This window comes from Crocuta crocuta, unplaced genomic scaffold (genome assembly GCF_008692635.1).
Source record: "Crocuta crocuta isolate KB4526 unplaced genomic scaffold, BGI_CrCroc_1.0 scaffold45, whole genome shotgun sequence".
In the NCBI taxonomy this organism is placed as follows: domain Eukaryota; kingdom Metazoa; phylum Chordata; class Mammalia; order Carnivora; family Hyaenidae; genus Crocuta; species Crocuta crocuta.
Window position 1 is genome coordinate 2265962 of NW_027530544.1, and position 24373 is coordinate 2290334.

Below are 24373 nucleotides of genomic sequence, written 5' to 3' on the forward strand. Positions count from 1 at the left end.
GTAACTAAGCAAACTACTCAAGGTCACAGCTACAAAAGGATGGGACTGAATTCAAAAGCAAGTCTGACCTCTGCCCCTATAAATCCTACAGGTATCCCTACCTTGACAACAAAAGAAACCTCCAGCTTAGCAAAGAAGCACAAGAACTATTAAGCAATATTATAATATAGCAAGGTGGAACAATGAGTACTTTTAAGCTTTTTTTCCATTTTTGCTTTTCTAAATGTTCTTAAATAGCATATTGTATTTTTACTTTAAGACATTCTTAAAGAACGACTTTTAGAGCGGTGTTATGGCAGCCCAGCGATCCTGATCATATTACTGGTATAATGCCTAATCATTTTATTAGGCAACTACTATGTGCTGGCACACTTCTGCTATTGCATCAACCCTTCCTCCCAATCATGCTGTAAAATAGGAATTACTATTCCCAGCTCATCTGTGAAGCTTAGAGAACTAAGTAGAAGAAATTCAAACCCAGATCTCCTGGCTGCAAAGGCTATGCTCTTTCTACTCTTCCCACAGCCCCACTGCATGAGGTCTGCGCAAAGGTTTTTACAACCTGACATTTTATGATCATTTGAGGCTTGGCAAACACATGTTTATGAGCACAGGGTTGACCACTTCTTCCTGAAGAAGTCAAGGTGAACTAGGCCTCCCAGAGGCACTGATGGCCTGCAGCCACAGCGTGAGTCACGTCTACTTCCCGCCACCCCCACATCTTACCTCTGGAACTGGGGACAGGCCACACCTCTCACCTGGCTGGGGGCACTGAGAGGTTCAGGGAGCATGAGCAAATGCAGAACAGAGAGTTCTTAGGGCCACAAAGGGGATGAGGTGAGCCAGTTTGGGAAAAGGCAAGGCAGATGACCATGGTGAGTTCTGGGGAGGGGAGAGTCATGGGCAGAAGACTGTGACAGAGCCAGGGTCCTCTATTCTTCTGCCCAAATAGCACCTCTCACTGCTTTAAAAATCTAGATCGCTCCCCTTATTTACACAAGAATAAGTACGTACATCCTCACAGGCACATACCATCTGGAGAGCTCCTACTGCTTCTGTCCTATGCTGGCACCTCCTGAGCAGCTGGTCTACTTTTTTTTTTTTTTAATGCTTATGTATTTATTTTGAGTGAGAGCAAGAGGGAGTGAGTGGGGGAGGGGCAGGGAGAGAGGAAGAGAGAGAACCCCGAGTAGGCTCCGCATTGCCAGTGCAGAGCTCAACATGGAGCTTGAATTCACAAACCATGATATCATGACCTGAGCTGAAATCAAGAGTCAGACACTTAGCCGACTGAGTCACCCAGGAACCCTGCAACTGGTTTACTCTTTAAGGACAAAATGGTTCTTGTGCCTGATCATGATTTTTAGGAAGCTTATAGTCAAATTGGTAGCGCATCTTTAGCAACTATACAAACTATAGAGCACTCATTTCTGTGTGCTATTCTTACCCCATATTTTCCCTTTGTTCATTTCTGATCCCTTATGTCCATCCCAGTAGAAGATTCTAACCATTATAAAACTTAATCTTGTATGGGGGTACACCCAGGGGGGTGAAATTAGGTTTGATGAGGAGGGGCAAAAATCTTCTTCTTATGTATAAGGCACATGTTTATATGTTCTGTATCTGTTTATGTACTAAATGTGTGTGTGTGTGTGTGTGTGTGTGTGTGTGTGTGGATAAGCAAATACAGGGTATATCTTTGAGAACCACTGATCTGTATGAGTCAACCATGAGCTTGAGCAGCCCAATCAGTTAAGAGAACACCTTCTCAGGTTGCCTGGGGGTCTCAGTCGATTGAGCATCCGACTTCAATTCAGATCATGATCTCACAGTTCATGAGTTCGAGGCCCGCATCAGGCCCTCTGCTATCAGTGCAGTCTCCTTTTGGATCTTCTGTCCTCCTTTCTCTCTGCAGCTCCCCAGCTTGTGCTCTCTCTCTCTCTCAAAAATAAACTTTTTTTTTAAGAGAGAACACCTTCTCAATTGTCAGATACACCATTCCCAGAAGTAAGAGTATACCTCCTCTTCCACTGCCGTGGCCATTCCCACGTGCTCCCCAACATGAAGCGAAACAATGAAGCGAAACCTTCATGGAAGCAGCCATAATCTTTGCTTCCAATGGTCTCCCTTTGGTGGCTTAGAGAATAACCTGTATGGTATGTGGATGTGTTCAGATGCAGGTTTCTTGGTCTTACCCCCTTGGGGTAAAGGTGTGGAAGACTTCAAGTGCCCCAGTGGGTTCTGATGGACCCCTTGTAAGAAATAACTCTACACAGTATCTCCATCAATGACTCAGGCACCCAGATGTCCAGATTTCACCCCAAACTTCAAATAGCCAAACCCTGATGCTGGAAATGAGGGGGTAGAAGTGCAGTGGTGGCTGACCTGAATTTATTATAAAAGAGCTTTGCTCCAACTAAGTCCTTAGTCTAGTGCCAGCATTGGTTATGTGTGTGTGAGGCTGGCCAGCACTGGGCCATTATGTTCCCCACTTCCAGAGACCAGTGTCTCCCCTCTCCTTCCTGGACTGAACGCTGGCAGGTTGCCTTGCCCTCTGGTATTCCGTGGGGTGGCATCCGCCACTGAGCGGCCTGGTTGTGGGGGCTGCAGCCCAGGGAACCATTCCCCACAGCCTCAACTTCCCCTCACTCCTCACAGATGATGCAAGACCCACATGACAGGCTGTGGAAAGTATGTTCAGGTGCCCGGCTTCGCTCAGCCTAATGCCTTTTAAATCAGGATCCAGATTTGATTTGCTTTTCCTTGCCTTCCTGGCTCCAACTCTCCCAGGCTCATTTTTTACTCCCCTGTCAGGCTTCCCAGGGCTTGGGGCTGAGCTTGCCAAGTCCTTCACACTTCACAGGCGGCCCTGCCTCCCAAGCCTGTGCCTGCCATCACAAACACCAGCACCCTACAGGCCCCACCTTACTCCCACCGCCTTGGCCTGCCCTAAACCCTGCTGGAGTCTTCTGAGAGGGATGGACTTGCATCTCTTAGGAGTTGCTTAGGGACTCAGTGTGCCACCAGATGAGAAAAAATGAAGCATCATTTCATCCTCACCACCACTCAGACAGCCTTGTCAGGACACAGGTGTCTACTGACTGTCACTGTGCCCCCCCCCCTCTTCATTTCACTGTGCTCTTGAGCAGGGGCAGTGGACAGAGCACAAAGCTGAAGGAGCCCTTGGGTCTGACATACAACATCAGAACTCACTTCTTACCTTCCCAGGCAGCATCCCAGTGTTCAAGGCTGGTGTGTGTGGAGTGGGTATGGAGGGGCAGAGTCACAGCCTCAGCGGTTTGAGAATGTGAATCCCCTGAATGGAGGGAGAGTCTCTTGGTCCTCTCTGTCATATTTTTATCCTTTGTGTACCAGACACCCTACCTGTACCTAATGTTTGCTGAATTAACCTGTGAACCAGTCACTGGAGTCAGCCTTCCTGAGCGTCAAAGCTTCCTGGAGCAGTGGACACATTAATGAAACCACTAGGTCTCTACCCTAAAGCCTCATTTAAATTTTATTTTGATGGAATCATGGACCATTACAGCAGCAAGAGGCATGAGAGTCATTTGGTCTGACCTCCTCATTCATAGATGAGGAAACTAAAGCTCAGGGGCCAGAGAGAGTTAGAAGCAAGACCCAGGCACCTGAGTGCCAGCCTCCTATGGTCACCCTGGTCCTAAGAGAAGCCAGCCCTCCTACTGTCAGAAGCCAGCTCCCCATGATAACCAGCAAATAGCCAAGCAAAAGTGTTGCAAAGGATGCATTTGGGCATCACCAAGCTGACTATAGTACCCCAGTGTACTTAAATCCATCCTTGTTAGCCACAATCTACTCAAGCCTTACTGAAAACCTACCATGGGCAGAGCACCATCCTAGATGCTGTGGAGAGCACAAAAACAAGGAAGAAATTACCCTCAAGGGGCTCTCATTCCAGTGACAAGCACATAAAGCCAAAGATATACAGTGTGAGAAAGTCTCTGGTGACTCAGAAGGCAGGAGACAATAACTGGCCAGGAGAAGCAGGGCTCCCTGGTAGAAGTGGAATAGAATCTGGATAGTACTCTTGTAGAGTCCAGACTCTAGTGGGAAGATTATGTTTATATATATAATATATGATTCACAATATTACTCATATATGAGAGTATATTCACATAGGAGATATTATTCAGCTATAAAAAAGAAGGAAATCCTGTCATTTGTGAAAACACAGATGGACCCTGAGGGCATTATGCTAATTGAGGTAAGTCAGGCAGAGAAAGACAAATATTATATGACCTCACTTATATGTAGAATCTAAAAATGAGCTCATAGGCACAGAGGACAGACTGGTGGTTGCCAGGGGCAAGGGGCGGGAGGTAGGTTAAATGGGTGAAGGCAAACTTCCAGTTGTAAAATAAGTAAGTCATGGGAGGTAATGTACAGAATGGTGACCATAGTTAGTAATACCATATTATGTATTTGAAAGTTGTTAAGAGAGTAGATCTTAGAAGCTCTTATCACAAGAAAAGCAATCTTGTAACTATGTATGGTGATGGATGTTAACTAATCTTATTGTAGTGATCATTTTGCAAAATACACAAATATTGAATGATTAGGTTGTGTACCTGAAACTAATATGTTATATGTTATTATGCCTTGATTAAAAAATAAGACATGATCAGAAGAAAATACAAAGAAAAAAACTCCAACACCAAGGTGTTGGAATGGAATAAAATAATAAAATGCTAAAGATGGGAACAACTGTCAAGATTATTTGGTCTAACTCCCAGTCTGATTTGTAGATCCCGCATATGATAATCCTCACAAATGAGGGTCTAGCCTCCTTAAACACTTCCTGTTCTAAACTAACACAGCCTCTGACTCATAGTAAAGTGCTCAATAAACATTACTTAAATGGACCAAATCCAAACACTTGAAGTCTATCATAAATAAAAGTGGAACATTACTTTCATGATGTAAGAGATTAAAATTTAGAAAATCCAGAGGCCAAACAAATCATCTTTCTTTACTGGGCATCTACCAGGGGGTGGGACTGAGGTGTGTTTTTAAAATATTGGCATGTGAAGTAGGGAACACACATAACAGTCTATAAATCAGAATTGCAGATTGCCAAGGGCCTTAATGGACACTGAACTTGTGATCTGATACAAAGGGATCTGAGACTCAGTGAGGTTGAGTGGTTTGTTGAAAGTTTTAAGGCAACTTCAGAGAAATGAGAACCCAAGTCCAGTGTTCTTTCCAAACATGTTATGTTAATCATCTAATTACATTCTAAATTGTAGAGTGCAGAGTATAACCCTTCTAGAACGTGGCAATGGAAAAGAACACAGTGAGCTGGAAGAGGCTTCAGAGAGGAGAAGAAGTCTAATTTTCTGTAACCAAAATTGATAATCCATTAGTTGCAAGACTGCTGATGACGGGGATCACATTTTATTTTTCTGTGTAGTCCCGGTGTCCAGGGCACAGAGGAAATTCAACACATGTTAGTCAATTTTTAAGAAAGTAGCATCTTAGTTATGAAGTTAAACTTGGAAGGAGGTTACATATTAGGAGTGTGAACATCTTGTGTCCTACAGAAACTGTACCTATGCCAGGCCATACAGATGTCTCCTATGCCCCTGCACTGATGAATGCCAAACCCGGCACTTCATATCTCACCCCTTGGGCCATCGTGAGCATACAGTTAGAGTAAGAAGAGCTTAATTTGGTCTCTCCGTCTCTCATGGCTCATTTGGCCACAGAACTTTGCTTCCATTTCAAGTCAAGATAATTGGAAACATGTTAAAATAATAGGTGCCAAAAACCCTCCTTAGTAAGGAGACAGATGCATCCAGATGGCACCAGCCTTCTCTATTGGTCCCTGACAGGTAAACTACCACTGCGAAAAAAAATACAGACACTTAAAGAACTTACAACAACAAAAATCCTCTTTACATGGTTCCGAATACTCTTCTAGATTTAGGTAGTGATCATGTAGGTGCTTTTATGCGGTGGCGATCAGACTGTGCACAGTGTCTCTTCTCTTTCCACTTTGCATTATTTACACACCCTTCTACTGATGGATGTAGCACCCCAAAATGGCAAGTATACGATTATGTACACCTGCCATATTGATGTGTTCATTTAATCATCTCCTTCTGAGCACAAACCAGTCCCTCTTTTGGTATTTTAAGTAGTGCTCTAGGGGCGCCTGGGTGGCTTAGTCGGTTAAGCGTCCGACTTTCGCTTAGGTCATGATCTCACGGTTCGTGGGTTCGAGCCCCGCGTCGGGCTCTGTGCTGACTGCCAGCTCAGAGCCTGGAGCCTGTTTCAGTCTGTGACTCCCTCTCTCTCTGGCCCTCCCCTGCTCATGCTGTCTCTCTATCTCCTAGAAATGAATAAAAACATTAAAAAAAAAAAAAGTAGTGCTCTAAACATCTTTTTACCAGCTACTTTTTTCCTTCTCCTTTAAGAGTTAGATTATGGTGTCAAAAGTAGAATTCTTGGCAAAACATATTAATGGTTTGATTGTCTCTGTAACATTCTCCAAGTCTGAGCCCCAGAAAGGCTAAACCAACCACTGTTCCCAGCAAAGGAAACCTTCGCTTGTTTCCTCATAGGCCAACAGTGAGCTGTTGGCAGCTTTTACGTTGCTGGGTTTTCAGGTACATACATACTTAGATAGCCACTTGTTTAACTGCTCGGGTACATACATAATTTGATAGCCACTTGTTTACTCACAGTGCTATGCAATGTATTTTGATGCAGTGCTATATAGTTTTCCACAACCAGGCTTTACCTATGTTTCTTTTTTTGTTTATTTTTGTAGCACTTGGGTGGCTCAATCGGCTTTGAGCATTCAACTTTGACTCAGGTCATGATCTCACCGCTCATAAGTTCAAGCCCTGCGTCGGGCTCTATACTGACAGAGCCTTATTCAGATTATGTGTCTCTGTCTCTCTCTGCCCCTCCCTCCACCTCAAAAAATAAACATTAAATTTTTAAAAATTTTTAAAAAATAAAAAATGTTTATTTACTTTTGAGAGAGAGACAGAATGTGAGTGGGAGAGGGTCAGAGAGAGGGAGACACAGAATCTGAAGCAGGCTCCAGGCTCTTAACTGTCAGCACAGAGCCTGACACGGGGCTCAAACCCACAAACTGTGAGATCGTGACCTGAGCCAAAGTCGGATGCTTAACTGACTGAGCCACCCAGGCGCCCCTACCTATGTTTCTTTTGATATAAACTGTGTATTCAGCTTTGACCATTTATTAAGTGAAATCTGTACAGTGAGCTCAAATAAATATACCTAGGCAATTTCATTGTGCTTTTTAGAAACATCAGAAGTAATTTCTGTCTATTGTTTAAAAATTCAAGCAACATGAACATATATAAGGTAAAAGGTGAAAGTTGAGTGCAAAACGTTTTCTTTCCCTTTTGCTCTTTCCCCTCCCTGCAATAGTAACACTTTACAGATATAACCACTGAAGTCATCTTTCTATTCTTATCATTCTTATCAGTAATTCTAGATAGTACACTGTGTCTATTTCTTGATTAAGGAATTTAGATAGCATTTAATGAACTCCCACTATGAATAATGAGGAATTTCACTGACTTCCACTGTCTCTCCCTTACCAGTTTTGTGTTGACTGTTAGATCTTCTATTGGACATTGATGATGAGATCACACAATCAGATGCCTATGGAGTCTGGTCAGGACACACCAGCACAGGGAGTAGGTGGGGACAAGAAGTGTCACGAGGCCCCCTCCCTGTCTACCTTTTGCTCTCCCACTATTAACATGAACATGACCAGGGAAAAGCAAAGTCACAAATGGTAGCAGACTCTTGTCCACATGCTGTGAGATGGCTAGGAATGGGGAGAACTGTAGCAACCTGGCCAAGACACCCTTAGATGCAGGCAGTAGCACCCACTGCCCAAGTGCTGCTATGTGGAAGCATTGCGAAGTCCTACTTTTTGAGCAAAGGCATTCAGAAATGAGTTGGATGTGTAAGTTTTCCATTTGTAAATCTTAGCTCAAAGTCTTTGAGAACGCCGCTGGCCAAACACAAAAGGTCTGTGTGCCAAATGTGGCCAATTGGCTGACCATTTTTGACTTCTGTTATTATGGTTTTAAGTCACATACTCAAACTTATTTGTTGTTGTTTTTTTTAATGTTTATTTATTTTTGAGAGAGAGAGAGAAAGAGAGAGAGCGTGAGCAGGGGAGGGGCAGAGAGAGAGGTGGACACAGTATCTGAAGCAGGCTCCAGGCTCTGAGCTATCAGCACAGAGCCCGATGTGGGGCTCGAACTCAAGAACTGCAAGATCATGACCTCAGCCAAAGTCAGTTGCTTAACTGACTGAGCCACCCAGGCATCCCTCAGACTTATTTTTTGATCTGTCTGCTTTAGATGGTATATCTTCACTTCTCACTCTGTAAGTCAGATGAAGCCATCAGTGTCTTTAGAGTTTTTTCTTTCTCTCTTTTCCTGCCCCTAACTTAGCAGTCACAATTCCTTTACTTCTGGCTTCACAGAGCTCAGAGAATTTACTTTCTGTTCTGTGACTATAACTAATACTTTCTAGCTTTGTCTATGGGTTGATTTTAAAAACAGGACAATTTTCTTGATAACAATATTCTATTGTATATATGTTTTCTTCAAACATCTGGTGGCCATGAATGAACTATTCACAATCTATAACTGAAGAACTAGTTTCCAATGTAGGTAGCTGGCATGGGTTTTCCATTCCTTGGGTATAGTCTTGTCTCTCCAAATGAGGGCCCTGACGGCGAGCTCAGTGCACCTGACTGAGCACACCTACTGGCAGGCTTTACTTAGAAAGTTCGGACATGGAGCAACTAGACAGCACATCCAGCCATTTCACTTGTGAGCAAAGTAAAAAGACATTCTTCTGAGGTACTAATATCCAAACTAAGAGCTCTTGTTTTCCCTGTATGGATAGTAAGTAAACTTCCTTGAATCACCCTGACCTCTGTCCTACAGCCCACTCCAAGTCTCCCCATGCTTTCACCCCACACACGTGGCTCTCATTGCCGCAGCCTCACCCCTCATCTGCTGTGGCAGGCAGTGCTGATACAGCCTTCCATGCAGTCCTGAGAAAATCTCTGACCCATTCACATTCCCACCCCTGTTCTCAGTACAGCTCAGAATTCATTCTCTTCTTAACCCTATCTGTTCATTTCAATGGCATATTTGGGGGGAGGAGAAGTCAGTACATCTGTTCAGTTTGACATTTTGAGCCAGAAGTGGCTACGTGCTGACAAGTGGCTACTTGTCCCATTCTGCTGCGCCTCCGCGGAACATACACCATAGGAACTCTGAAACACCCCTCCCAGGCAGCCCTCCACCAGCCTCCTTGCCATGAGAATTTCTGAGCCAGGAAAAATTTCCAGAATTTCTGAAATGGACAGCCAGGGAACCTTTAGGAGCACATTCAAGTTTGCCAGAGAGCAAGATTACCATTCTTCAGTGAAAATGGAAGACAAAGATTCTTTCAAGAGACTACATTTTTCTTCGAATGAATCTTATACCCTGAGTAAATGCTCAAGAATTTAATGTCTTATCTCTACTGTAAATGGAACAATTATTTATATTTATTTACTTATTTAGGAACAACTATTTTTAAGGTATCTTCTGGCTCTGGGTCTCTGGTTTATGGGAACTGAGTTAAATGTAAGAGTGGTCTCGACCAGCACTGTCTAACAGCACTTTCTGCAATGACAGAAACGTTCAATAATCTGTGTGGCCCAACATGGTAGCTATTAGCTCCGCATGCATACTGAGCACTTAAAATGTGATTGGTGTGGCTGAGAAACTGAATTTTAAATTGTATTTACTTTTAATTAATCTTAACCTAAACTGAAATAGCCACGTATGGCTAGTGGTCACCCTACTGGATAATATCACTCTAGACCTTAGGCAACTCATTCTCACTGAGGAAGCAAAAGACAATAAACAATAACTGATAAAATTGTAAACTGATAAAAGTAAGAAATGAATCATACACGTGAGTATTATAGGAATTCAGAGAAGGGAGCAATCAAGTGTTCGAAAGTTCACGTTTAGATCTATGAGGTAGATCTACGTGCCAATGTGAAAAATAAATGCCAAAAGATGTTAAGTAAAAAGACCAAGCTGCAGATCGGTATGTGTACATGGGCCCATTGGTAAATATAAAAGCAAATGCAGATACACACTTCTATTTGCATAGAACATTTCTGGAAGGATGCCCTAACTGCTGACAGTGGTTACTTCGGAGAACAGAAGGGTCAAGGCAAAGAACTTGCTTACATTGTTCAAATTTTTGTTTCACAAACAGTTTAACAATTAAACCATTTTTTTCTCTATAACAAGGTTATAAGCAGAGATATGATTAACAAATAATACATTTTTAAAAGGCCAAAGTAGACAACTCTTTCCTGTGGTTATTACTCACAAATGATTTTATGTGATTACTGGGAATATTCCACATCCTATGGCCACAGTTCTTCTGTACTTTAATAAAATGCTTTACAAAGAAAGCATACTTAAGGGTAGTAGCCTGAATGAGGCAGAATTTAATTTGGATCCCTATTCTGGATGAGATGGAGAAGAGAAGGAAGGCCATTTTTTTAAATGTTTATTTATTTTGAGAGACAGAGAGAAAAAAATAGTGAGTAGGGGAGGGGCAGAGAAAGGGAGACAGAGAATCCCAAGCAGCCTCCCAAGTGCAGAGTCTGACACATCAGGGCTTGAACCCACAAACTGTGAGATCCTGACCTGAGCTGAAACCAAGAGCCTGCCACTTAACTGACTGAGCCACCCAGGTGCCCCAAGAAAGGGGATTCTTGATAAAGCCACAGGCTGAAGAAAGGAAAGGAGCAGATAAGGAGGGGTGTGGGTGAACAGTGAGGGGTCTAGGAGGCTAGACAGAGACTGGGATGGGATAAGGAGAGATCAGACCCTATAAGAGGCATGAGACCAAATCCCTATGAACTTGACTGGCAAGACATCTAAAGTCTAAGGCCCCACCAACGTGGTTCTTGGGGGAACCAAACATTTGCTGAGCACCCATCACGTGCCAGGCATTGTGCTACTCCTGGGGCACAAAGATGAATAAGAAACAGTCACTGAGTTCAAGAAGCCATATGAGACATGTGACAGGGATGGCATCAGATAGTGTGAGATTTAGACCCAAAAGTACTGCCTCCACCACTTACTGAAATCACCATGACAAGTTTTATAATTGCTCCAAGCTCTTCCTCTATTAAAAATAAATGGGGATAAGTCGACCCTACCACGAGGATGAAATGGCTAAGATCACATGCCTGGCCCCACAGGGTATCAACAAATATTACTTCCCTTCCTTTCATACTCTGGCCCATTCCTAACCCCAGATTGACAGGGAAGATAACATACTTCTCTTATTTACCCTTTCTCCACAAAAGTGAAAGCAGAACGAAGTCCCAGTTTTGTGTGCTGTGGGCTGGGCGAGAAGGGCTAGGGCTGGCTATGTTAGGAGGAGGGAGGGAGGAGAGCAGACAGTGCTGGAGACCTAGGAGCTGGTGGCGAAGGCCATTAAGGCCATGCTGAACAGCTGCACACAAGGCTCAGGGGCACGCAGCAGGGTTGCAAGCACAGACCTGTACTGTGGAAGGACAAACTGGAAGCACAGGGGTCAGAAAGCGGGAAACAGGTTTCCAAGCCACTGCAAGCCAAGCCTCTCAATTCCTATAGTACAGGCAATTTGTTGAACTATTTCAAGCCTCTAATTATACACTGTCATATCCTACTGTTTTATATACGCACCTTTGTCTCCAGAACTACAGCAAGATTCCTGAGGATAGAAAGCACAGAACAAAGCAGGTACTTCCCTCAAATCTCTCCAAGTGGTTAAGCACTTCTGAGTTAGGAGTGAACTGCAGTCCAGCAAGGACTCTATTAGGTATTTACCCAAGGGATACAAAGATACAGATTCGAAGGGATACATGTACCCCAATGTTTACAGCAGCATTATCAACAATAGCCAAACTATGGTGAGACCCCAAATGTCCACTGACTGATGAATGGATAAAGAAGACATGGTGTGTGTGTGTATACACACACATACACACACACACACATTCACAATGAAATATTACTCAGCCATCACAAAGAATGAGGTCTCGGGGTACCTGGGTGGCTCAGTCAGTTAAGTGTCCAACTTCAGCTCAGGTCATGATTTCACAGTTCATGAGTTCAAGCCGTGTATCAGGCTCTGTGCTGGCAGCTCAGAGCCTGGAGCCTGCTTCGGTTTCTGTGTCTCCTCTCTTTCTGCCCCTCCCCTGCTTGTGCTCTCTCTCTCTCTCTCTCTCTCTCTCTCGCTCTTTCAAAAATAAATAAGCATCAAAAAAAAAAAAAGAATGAAATCTTGCTATTCGTAGTGACGTGGATGGAACTAGAAGGTATTATACACAGTGAAATAAGTCAATCAGAGAAAGACAAACACCACATGATTTCACCCATATGTGGACTTTAAGAAACAAAACGGATGAAATCTATAGGAGGGGAGAAAAAAGAGAAGAAAGGGAAACAAACTACACGAGACACTGAACTATAGAGAACAAGCTGAGGATTGATGGCGGGAGGTGGGTGGGGGATGGGCTAGGTGAGTGATGGGTATAAGGAGGACACTTGTTGGTGTTGTACCTAAGTGATGAATCACTGACTTCTTCTCCCGAAACCAACATTGCATTATATGTTAACTAACTAAAATTTAAATTAAAACAAACAAACAAAAAAGAAGTAAACTGAAGTTGTTAGTGCAGACTGGATACTATCATTGGCTAAGGCTCTCCGTTCCCTTCCTCCACCCTCCACAACTTAAATATAAACATGCCTTGACGAGGCCAGGCTGGCTGGTCATTCGGAAGCCCACTTCAGTGAACACGCAGACCCTCAGTCTGGACGGAAGCCTCACTTGAGCCGGACTTCTCAACAGGCACTAAAGTTATCAGCTCATTTGAATCACAGCACAGCCAGGGCCTATCACCATGTTTGCTTTTTCTGATAAGCATGAATTCCATGGCAGAGGGGAAGAAATCTCCAGTAATTTCAGTATATTTCCCCACCATAGGGCTCCTTTCACACGTGTTGGGGGAAGCGGCCCGTCGGCGCTTGAGCTGCCCCTACGGGCAACAGGACGGCTGGAAGGGTTCGCGTCTGCCCCGGGCGCTGGTGGGGCCCTGGCTATCTGCCCAAGGAGGCCCCCACGCCTGGGCTCCCGGAGGTGCTCACCGCCAGCGGCAGTCGGCATACTACCGTTCTCTCCCTCACGGCAGCCTACGTCCCCCCACGCACGTGGGCGGACGACAGAGCCCCACATCTGAGTTACGTCCACCGTCTTGTTCCCCCAAGCAAGCAGCTTTCCCTTGACCACCGCACTGCAGGGCCAGCTGGCCCTCTCACCGGAAGAGACCTACACAGGTGTTGGAGTGGGTTCAGGGACATGGGACAGAGGGGGCATGGTGTGGCTCCAGGGGGCACCTCCCTGGCCCTCTCACCGGAAGAGACCTACACAGGTGTTGGAGTGGGTTCAGGGACATGGGACACATGGGGCATGGTGTGGCTCCAGGGGGCACCTCCCTGGGGCAGACAGAAGCCCTGCTGTGAGGTGAGGGTACAGCCAGATGAAGGAGCAGGGGTTTCTAGAATGTGGGCCCATTGCCTGGATCTAAAGGTAGTACTGACGAGATAGAGATCCAAAGCTTTACCGGTTCCTGAAAATAGAGTCTCCAGTTGATAGAGCCAAGAAAATTTTTTAAAAGGTAGGAAATTCTGGCTTACTCAATAGACCCTGATTGAATCGTGGTTTTCTATAATGATATTATAGAAAATGTCATTAACAGTTAAATGATGTTACCTTACCTCCTAACTCCTTATGGCTGACTTCCTCTCATAGATCCTAGACCCTGTCAGTTCAGGCTAAAGGCTACAGCCAGGAAGGAATAAATTCTTCTAGAATGCTGTTAACTGCAAGGCCATCTTCAACTCAGATAAGGTAGTCTTATCACTACTGGTCAATTTGGTAAGGATCTAAAGAGGTTTTTTTCCCCTTTTGTATTGCAATATAATTGACATACAACATTGTGTTAGTTTCAGGTATACAACTCAGTGAATGGATATAAGTATATATTGTGAAATGATCACCACAGTAAATTTACTTAACATCCATCATGACACATGGTTATAATTTTTTTTTCTTATGAAGAACTTTCTTATGAGAACTTTTAAGATCTACTCTCTTAGCAACTTTCAAATATGCAATACAGTATTGTCAACCATAGTCACCATGCTGTATGTGACAAATCCATGACTTATTTATTTTATAACTGTAACTTTGCACCTTTCTGCCTCTACCCATTTTGCCCCCCACCCCCCAGCTCTGGCAACCACCAATCTGTTCTCTGTATCTATGAGTTTGGTGGGATTTTTTTCTTTTTCTTTTTTTTTAGATTACACATGTAAGAGAGATCATACACTATTTGTCTTTCTCTGTCTGATCTGAAGGAGTTTTTTACTTCTTCTCTGTGCTATGTCTTCTTATTTATTCCCATCAGTTAAAGAGACAGTATCCCCACATGCATCATTGAGTGTTTATCAGTTAGGAATATGTTTCTGTAAAATTTCCTGTGGGAATAACCACAGCCAAAGATCCTATATAAGGACATGTTTAAGCCTTAGGATTTCTTGTCTCTAAGTTTCTGGTCATTATGCTCCTCCACCGCTGTACCCCCAACTTATGCCCACCCCAACCAGCTCTCAGTGTTCTAATTTGTTGCCTCATGGTTTTAATATGGCTTCTGAGTACCAGGATTCAAGGTGGGAAGCAGAGAAGGGGTGGAACATGAGAGCACCAGTGACTTTTTTTTTTGTTTAAATCAGAGAATAATAATAATAATCATAATATGGCACCTGGGTGGCTCAGTCGGTTAAGCATCTGACTCTTGATTTTTGGTTCAGGTCATGATCTCATGGTTGTGAAATCAAGCCCCACTTTGGGTTCTGCACTGGGCATGGAGCTTGCTTGGGATTCTCTCTCCCTCTTCTTCTGCCCCTCCCCTGCTCTGGTGAACACATATGCACCTCTCTCTCAAAATAATAATAATAATAATATAAACCTGTTAATAAAGGAAGGAAGGATGGATGGAAGGGAGGGAGGGAGGGAGGGAGGAAGGAAGGAAGGAAGGAAGGAAGGAAGGAAGAAAGAAAGAAAGAAAGAAAGAAAGAAAGAAAGAAAGAAAGAAAGAAAGAAAGAAAGAAAGAAAGAAAAGCAAGAGCTTTCCCAGAAGTTACTAGCCAACTTCAGCCACAATGTGTCACTGAGCCACCTCTAGCTGCAAAGGTAGCCTCTACAATAGCTTCTAGAGTAGAAAAGGTCAAGGGCAAAGGGAATTGGTAATGGATTATGTGTTGGCTGCCCAAAGGGTCAGCTATAAAGTGCAAAAGCCCTAATGGATATGAGGTACTAAGACCCACAAAGCTCAACATCTCACAGTTTGGAGCTTCTCAGAAAAAGACATAAGCCAAAGGAGCACCTATAGTCCCACCTCATGTCAACCAAATCTTCTTACTAGAAAGAGGGGCTTTACTGGAGGAAAGAGTTCATTAAACCCATGGCCTAAAGCTAAGTATAATAAGGAAGTGAGGGCAGGGCAGCAACAATTTTCTCTCAGGAATACAACCAAAAAGTATAAGTTTGAACCAACTTCTAATTACCAGCTTCAGAAGGCAGCAGGAAGCAAACCTTTATAACTTTCTCATATCCTGGTTTCCTCACATCACTGTGTTTCTCTGAAGTGATGGGAGCATCCTTGTGCCCTGCTCCAAGGAAGCTGGGACATCCCAACACCCTCCACACCAGGCTTTAGGACTCGAGCTGGTGGCACCAACTTTAAAGGAGGAGGGAATGGATGGAGCTCCTGAGGACTGCCGCGAGGAGGGAGGGGGAGGGGGGCTCATGCCTGCTGCGATGGGCACCAGCCTGGGCCTGAGAAGGAGCTTAATTTTAAAAAGCCACTCACTCATAAGAGATTCTGCCAGAGCCATGGTACCAGAAGAGCAGAGACCCTGAGGTCACTGTGACAGACACCAGGATGGGTTTGTGCAGAATGGGCCTCTAGAATAGGATGCGCCCTAGCACCTGGAGGGAGGGAGCTACCCCAGCAGGGTCAAGTGGCTGCATCAGTGAAGGGTAACATGGCCTAGAGGTAGAGAACCACTGACTACACTCAGTGGGTAACCCTGTTTGGAGCTCAGTCTTTTATAACTAGCAACTCTTGCTCAAAGCCCACACCACCTGGGTCCACACCACCTTACTTCCCCCTTCTCTGAGGGCATCAGGTCAATAATACTCCCTGTTCCACTGTACCTCTGCTGGCAAAACAACCAGCATCCTCATTCTGTAATCTTTTGACGTGGTTCTTCCCTAATGCAAAACGTCCCTCTGTGCCCTTTGCTATGGTGATTGCACACACTTGCAGCACACTAGTTTCAGAGTGCTTTCTATGACAGCCTCTCCCTCTGCATTTGCATTTGCAAGCTCTCAGAGGGAGCCAGACGCTACATCTAAGATCTCTCTGGAACTGTCTTCCTTCTGTGTCTACTATCTACCACATGCTGCTGAGGTGCTATTCTGTGTTGATTCCAGGCAGGTTGGAAGGGGTAAAGTAGCTCTGCAGGCTGACTTTTAAGGAATGCATTCATTCTGACACATAATCCACACGTAATCTAGAAAGTCGACTTTCAGGGCGCCTGGGCGGCTCAGTGAGTTAAGCGTCCAACTTCGGTTCAGGTTGTGATCTCGTGGTTCATGGGTTCAAGCCCCACATCAGGCTCTGTGCTGACAGCCTGGAGCCTGGAGCCTGGAGCCTGCTTCGGATTCTGTGTCTTCCTCTCTCTCTGCCCCTCCCCCACTCACACATTTTCCCTCTCAAAAATAAACATAAAAAATTTTTAAATAAAAAGAAAGTCAACTTTCATCAACATTAGCAAAATAAAAATTTCAAATAGAGAATGTTGTACTCTAAGAATACTGCAGTCCACATTGTGAATGCATTAAATCCACTGAATTGTTTACTTCGTGATGGTTGAATTTATGCTGCGTGAATTTCACCTCACTTAAAAAGAAACTGCTGTATTACTACACTTGTTAACTTTATGAAGGGGTTTTACCATTTTCTTCCTCAACTCATTTTCTTTCCACACCCCTGTAGGCTAGTTGTTTCTTCCCAGATAGGGAGACCTAGGTCCATGGAAGGTATGAAGCCAGACGGAGGATGTCCAAGCAACAAAGAACTCAGTGCACCGATTCCTGGGCCAGCACTCATTCTACAAAGGCTCCAAATCAAGTAATTCAAGGGCATGGTTCCTTCATGACCTTCAAAGGCAACACAGGGAGAGAAGCATCACCATACTCTAGAGGAAGCTCAGTCCTCTCTTCCTTTCCATGTCTCCCTGAATTTGAGAAGGAGTTTACCTCTCAGAGGCAGTAGGGCAGGAGGGTGGGTATCGGAGATGAAATCAGTTTGCTAAGCCATTTTTCAAGTTCATTTTTTTATATTTTATTTTTGAAATATAAAGCCAGTGTTTTAGAGCACATTCACAAAGTGGAACAGTCACCATCACTATCTAACTGCAGAGCATCTCCATCATCTCCAACAGAAACCCTCTACCTGTCAGCAGTCCTTCCCCACTCCTCCCTGGCCCCCTGCGACCACAGATCTATGACAGGTTTGCCTATTCTGGACATCTCATACCCACTAGAGCATTCACTATGTGGTCTTTTTGTGCCTGACTTATCTCACTTAGCATAATCTTCTCAGTGTGCAGCCACATTGCAGCATGTATCAGTACGCCACTCCTTTTCATGGCTTTAAGCCATTTCTAAATCTCCAGGGATTCCTCTGTTGCTTCTTTCCTTCCAGCTGTGGGAATGCGAGAACCACAGTCAGGGCAACAGAAAAGAGCCCTCGTTCCAGCAGGGGCCCAGAAAGAAGAAACAGAACCCTCTGCAGCATCACCAACATTCCCCCACCATCTTCTTCAGGGGGAAGGTCAGATCCACTGGCAAACAGTCTTAACCACAGATCACTGCAGAGCGTCCATCACAGAGCAGCCTGCACACTCTCCAGATGGCGAGGGCCATCCTGCACGAGGCCAGACCTGATGCTTAAATAAAGGCAAGGCCCAGTGTCATCTGGGATGAGTGATGCACTTGACCTCTTCCCACAACCACATAAGGAGCCTGCCCTTAAACTGTAGATTTATAACTCAACCTATGAATTTCTCATCCCCTCAGCTGTCTTTTGCTCAATCAAAGCCTTCTAGCCTCTAAATATTTCCTGGGGTAGATCCCCCATGTTTAACCCCAGGACAAATATTCCTTGCAAACATCCCTGACTTCCACGTGTATCTCCTTGTCAAGTTGATGATCTGACTTCCTGGTGGCCTGAGCCACTCACTACAGGTCCCTTCACTTAGGCATCATAACCTCAGTATTCTCACAGCTACTCTTCAATGTCTTCATCTTCTTTTTCTCCTTTCTAGTACAAGGTGGGCAAGGAATACCACGCCCATTTGCAAAAGAAGAAATGGAGGCTCAGTAAGAACCAGAGACCAATATTCATTAGCAAAAGGGGACCAAACTGATAAGGGGTCTTCTCTTTCATCCCACTGTTCTGGACATGCCAAGAAGATACACGAGAGGGCTAGTTAATGAAATACTCCTTTGAGGGAGAAAGCGAAAGAAAAACTACAGTCCATTCTCAATTGTCCAGATTTGAGGACACATATTTAACCTCAAGCTGTGTGGTTCCTACCACTAGCCCATGTCATCTTCTATAAGTAGGTAGCACATAACGTAATGACCTACACTAACAGCAAAACATATCAGTGCCACTTCCCTCCCCTGAGTTGTCCAACACAGACCAAAGTCAATCATAAACAAAAAGAAGCTGGGCAAACTGAAATATATTCACTTTATGTGTGGGTCCAAAGAAAACCTGGCCTTCCGCCAGGTCCAGCCCGAGGAAAGGGCTTGAGAAGCAGAGATGATGACCCTGCCCCATCTCCCCTCCAGCCTCCCCTCCAGCCATGCTTCTTACCCTCCCTTCAAACTTGGCGGTGGCTCCTTCTCTGATGCAGAGGTTCCGAGGGGGCACAATGAAAGCAGGGGCCTCGGTCAGGGGCATGGAACCCACTCTCGAGTGATCCACGCTGACAGAGGTTTTGGAAACCGGTGTTGAGGCAGCCAGCTTCACATCCCCCATGGTCTGCAAATAGGAAGGAAGACCAGGTCAGATGAGACAAAGTATAGCCCCTCGTCCCTATGCGTGGCCAGCATTCCCAGTGAACCCGTGGGGCATTCCCAGTGAGCCCATGGGGCCCCTGTGTGATGGGTTCTGTGGGGAGCAGATGCCCTGCTAGGTGAGGGTCTGCCTAGAGCTCCTCTCTGGGAATGAGAAGCTCTGTGTCCTCCACACGCACGGCTGTCAGGGTTAAGTCCCAGCCTGCCCCAGACACCAGCACCAGGACCACATGCTGGGCTCCTCAGAACCCAATGGATTACTTCTAGGAAAGGGGCAGGTAGGACAAGAACGGAGAGACCAGCTGACCTCAGCATTTCTACACCGCACATCTAAAGTCAGTATTTAATAGGCACTGGCTCCTCAGGATCATCAAGTACATCAGGCACTCACGGCAGAAAGTAAAAGCTGCTTTTGCATGAACGATGAGAGCTCACAGGCTAAAGAAAAATAGGATCCATATTCCCAGAAAGGAAAAAGTTGGAGTTAAAACAGCAAGAATCCCGGCTGAGGTGAAGTGAGGTGAGGTGAAAGTGAACAGATGAGTGGAGAGAAGGAAGCACATCTTTTTTTTTTAATCCTTTTAATGTTTTATTTATTTTTGAGAGAGAGATAGAGACAGCATAAGCAGGGGAGGGTCAGAGAGAGAGAGGGAGACAGAATCTGAAGCAGGCTCCAGGCTCTGAGCTAGCTGTCAGCACAGAGCCCGATGCGGGGCTTGAACCCACGAACTATGAGATCATGACCTGAGCTGAAGTCAGACGCTTAACCGACTGAGCCACCCAGGTGCCCCAAGAAGGAAGTGCATCTAAGGACATCTCACATCTAGGGACTAGATTGTGGAAAGCCTCGAAGGTCACAGAGCATTAGAGAAGGGAGCATTCTACAATTATTCAGGCAAATCCCTCCGTTTATAACCGAGCCCGGAGAGGGTAAGCCACTAGCCCAAAGAGACAAAGCAACATGATGGCATCACTGGCAAGAATACCTCAGGCTTCTGGCTCCTGGCAGAGGGTGGACAGGATGTAGATGGGGACTCGCGGGTTAGCAGGACAAAGGGACTTCCTTAGTGGAACTAGTAACAGGTGTGACTCTGAGTTCTTGGTGGTAAGCAGCAGAAGCAGACTTTGGGGTTCTCATAAGTAGAGAAGGGATTTGTTGGAAAGATGGGGAGGGGGAGCCCCCAAATCCACAGGAAAGACTGGAGGACAAGGCTGGGAAAACAGGGTGCAGTTGAGAAGAAGCTAGGTTTGCTTGTGACAGGGCACATCCCCTGCTTGATGAACCAAGCTTTCTCTTTTGCTGGTAAGGTATTACCTTTGCAAACAACATCTTTTCCAAATGATAAGATTCACAGGCTCATGGCAGCAGATGACAATGGAAGCAAAACTTACATAGCACTTACTATCTGTCAGGAACTATGCTAAGCACCTTTAAATAATAGCTCATTTGCTCCTCACAACAACACTATGGGGCAGATCATCTTATCATCCCCATTTTATGGATAAGAAACTGAGGCACAGTGAGATTAAGAAATATGCCCAAGGTCATGGCATTTAGGAGGGGCCAGAATTGGCACTGGAACCCAGGAGTCTGGTGCCAGGGCTCCTGCTCTTAACCACTGACCCCCTTGTCTCCTGGAAGCAGTCAGAGTTGGCTGCTGGAAAGAGGGTCTGAGGTTGGGATAATAAGCAAAAAAGCAGACAGCTCCTAGCATATACATATGAAATTAAGATTTCTCTGCATGTCAAACAAATGTCCATCGACTGATGAGTGGATAAAGATGTGGTTTATATAGACAATGGACTACTACTCAGCAATGAAAAACAATGAAATCTTGCCATTTGCAACAACACGGGTGGAACTATAGTGTATTATTTTTTTTTAATTTTTTAATTTTTTAATGTTTTATTTATGTCTAAGAGAGAGAGAGAGACAGCGTGAGCAGGGGAGGGGCAGAGAGAGAGGGAGACACAGAATCTGAAACAGGCTCCAGGCTCTGAGCTGGCAGTCAGCACGGAGCCCGATGAGGAGCTCGAATCCACGAACCGTGAGATCATGACCTGAGCCGAAGTCAGAGGCTTAACTGACTGAGCCACCCAGGCACCCCTATAGTGTATTATTCTAAGTGAAATAGAGAAAGACAGATTCATATGATTTCACTCACATGTGGAATTTGAGAAACTCAACAGATGAACACAAGGGAAGGGAAGGAAAAATAAGATAAAAACAGAGAGGGAGGCAAACCATAAGAGACTCTTAAGTACAGAGAACAAACTGAGGGTTGCTGGAGGGGAAGTCGGTGGGGGGATGGGTTAAATGGGTGATGAGCATTAACAAGGGCACTTTTCAGGATGAGCACTGGGCATCATATGTAAGAGATGGATCACTGGGTTCTACTCCTGAAGCCAAGACTACACTATATGTTAACCGACTTGAATTTAAATTAAAACAAACAAAAAACATACCATCAACAACATTAAAAGATGGATGATAGTCTGGGAACAAGTGTTTGCAACAAAAACTAAGGACTGGAAAACTTTACATCTGAGAAGAAAACAGCTCAACATATAAATGGGCAGAGGCTATGACGTGGGTGGCTCACTGAAGACAGCTGAATGACCACTGAACAAATGGACACTGCCTGGTCTCAGTAAGAAGGCAAGACTGCAAATTACGAACAACATATTTTATCAGCAAAACTAAAAAGCAACCAATGGAATGGGAGAAGATATTTGCAAACGACATATCAGATAAAGGGTTAGTATCCAAAATCTATAAATAACTTATCAAACTCAACACCCAAAAAAACGAATAAATCCAGTGAAGAAATGGGCTAAAGACAGGCACCTGAGTGGCTCAGTCGGTTAAGTGACTGATTTCAGTTCAGGTCATGAACTCGCTGTTCATGAGTTTGAGCCCCAGGTTCGAGCCTGCTTCAGATTCTGTCTCCCTCTCTCTCTATTCCTCCCCAGCTCATACTTTGTCTCTCAAAGGTGAATAAAGATTTAAAAAAAGAAAGAAATGGCCTAAAGACATGAACAGACACTTCTCCAAAGAAGACATCCAGATGGCCAGCAGACACATGAAATGATGCTCAACATCACTCATCTTCAGGGAAATACAAATCAAAACCACAATGAGATACCACCTCACACCTGTCAGAATGGCTAAAATCAACAAGCCAGGCAACAACAGATGCTGGCAAGGATGCAGAGAAAGAGCATCTCTTTTGCACTGCTGGCGGAAATGCAAACTGTTGCAGCCACTCTGGAAAACAGTATGGAGATTCCTCAAAAAATTAAAAATAGAACTACCCTGAGGCACCTGGGTGGCTCAGTCAGTTAAGCGTCCAACTTCGGCTCAGGCCATGATCTTGTAGTCCATGAATTCAAGCTCTGTGTCAAGCTCTGTGCTGACAGCTCAGAGCCTGGAGCCTGCTTCAGATTCTGTGTCTCCCTCTTTCTCTGCCCATCCCCCACTCATGCTCTGTCTCTCTCTGTCTCTCAAAACTAGATAAACATTAAAAAAAAAATTTTTTTAAATAGAACTACCCTACGACCCAGCAATTGCACTACCCAGTATTTATCCAAGTGATACAGGTGTGCTGTTTCAGAGGGACACATGCATCCCAATGTTTATAGCAGCACTATCAACAATAGCCAAAGTATGGAAAGAGCCCAAATGTCCATCGACAGATGAATGGATAAAGAAGATGCAGTGTATATATATATATACAACAGAGTATTACTCAGCAATCAAAAAGAATGAAATCTTGCCATTTGCAACTACACGTGGATGGAACTAGAGAATATTATGCTAAGCAAAACTAGTCAGAGAAAGACAAATATATGACTTCACTCATATGAGGAGTTTAAGATACAAAACAGATGAACATAGGGGAAGGGAAGCAAAAATAATATAAAAACAGGGAGGGGGCCAAAACATAAGAGACTCTTAAATATGGAGAACAAGCAGAGGGTTACTGGAGAGGTCGTGGGAGGGGGGATGGGCTGAATGGGTAAGGGGCATTAAGGAATCTACTCCTGAAATCATTGTTGCACTATATGCTAACTAACTTGGATGTAAATAAAAAGAATAAATATTTTTTTAAAAAAGAATAACCTATTTTCTTTTTTTAAAAAACTGACCAAATTGGCATTTAAAAACAAGATAACATAAAGTGCGGGTAAGACTGTGGTAAGGTGTTATGCTCAAACCCTCCTGGGGGGAATATAAATTGCTGTGCTCTCTCCAGAAAGCATTTTGGCAGAGATTCTGAAAAAAAAGTCTATCTCTCCTTCCAGAAATCCTTCATTTAGAAAACGTATTATTGGGAAGGAATCAGAGACACAGCACAAAATTTATATCTAAGAATGCTAATCACATTACTTATAGCATAAGAAATAGAAAATTATCCTGTGGAATAGAAATAGAAAGAAAGACCCAGTTAAATATTCAACAGTGGGAACTGATTAAACACAGTGAAACATCAAGGGATTACGTGAGTGTGTATTTACAAGGAAGATAATGATAGGAATTGAATGATATAGGAATTTTAAACTCAAAATTAGTTTTACTATGGAAAATTGCAAACATACACAAAAGTATAAAGAATGAGAAAATGAGCACCTCAAACACCCATCACGTAGATTCAACAAAGAACATTTTGTCATATTTATATCATCGTGTTTGTATACGTTCACACAACAATTTCAAAGTAACTGTGATATTTTAATGGCAAAAGTCAGGATATATTCATTCAGTCAATTAAAACATATCTCTTGAACATCAACCATGTCCCAAGCTAGGTGCTTGGGATACAGCAGTGAACAATGACATGTGTGTGGCAAGTGTAATAACATAGTGGTAGGCAAAGGATTTGGGTTCTTAAATCCTGCACAGCTACCTAGGACCATTCTCTAGAGGGGACACTGCTCGCTCTGCCCTCCTCCAACACCACTGACGTGAGATGACAGATACACTCTGTTGCCAGCACAGGGCTGGAGTAGGGGAAGGGGTAGATTTCATGAGGATCAGACCTCA

At 44.2% G+C, this 24373-nt stretch overlaps 1 protein-coding gene across 1 annotated transcript in view; it reads right to left on the bottom strand.

Moving 5' to 3' along the window:
• Positions 1-19294, bottom strand: part of MYLK (myosin light chain kinase) — a 180160-nt gene extending 160866 nt beyond the window's left edge. Inside the window, 1 exon segment of the mRNA XM_077767620.1 lies at positions 19127-19294. Within this exon segment, the coding sequence (XP_077623746.1) occupies positions 19127-19291 (165 nt within the window). The 5' untranslated portion in view covers positions 19292-19294.
• Positions 19295-24373: the final 5079 nt, after the last annotated feature.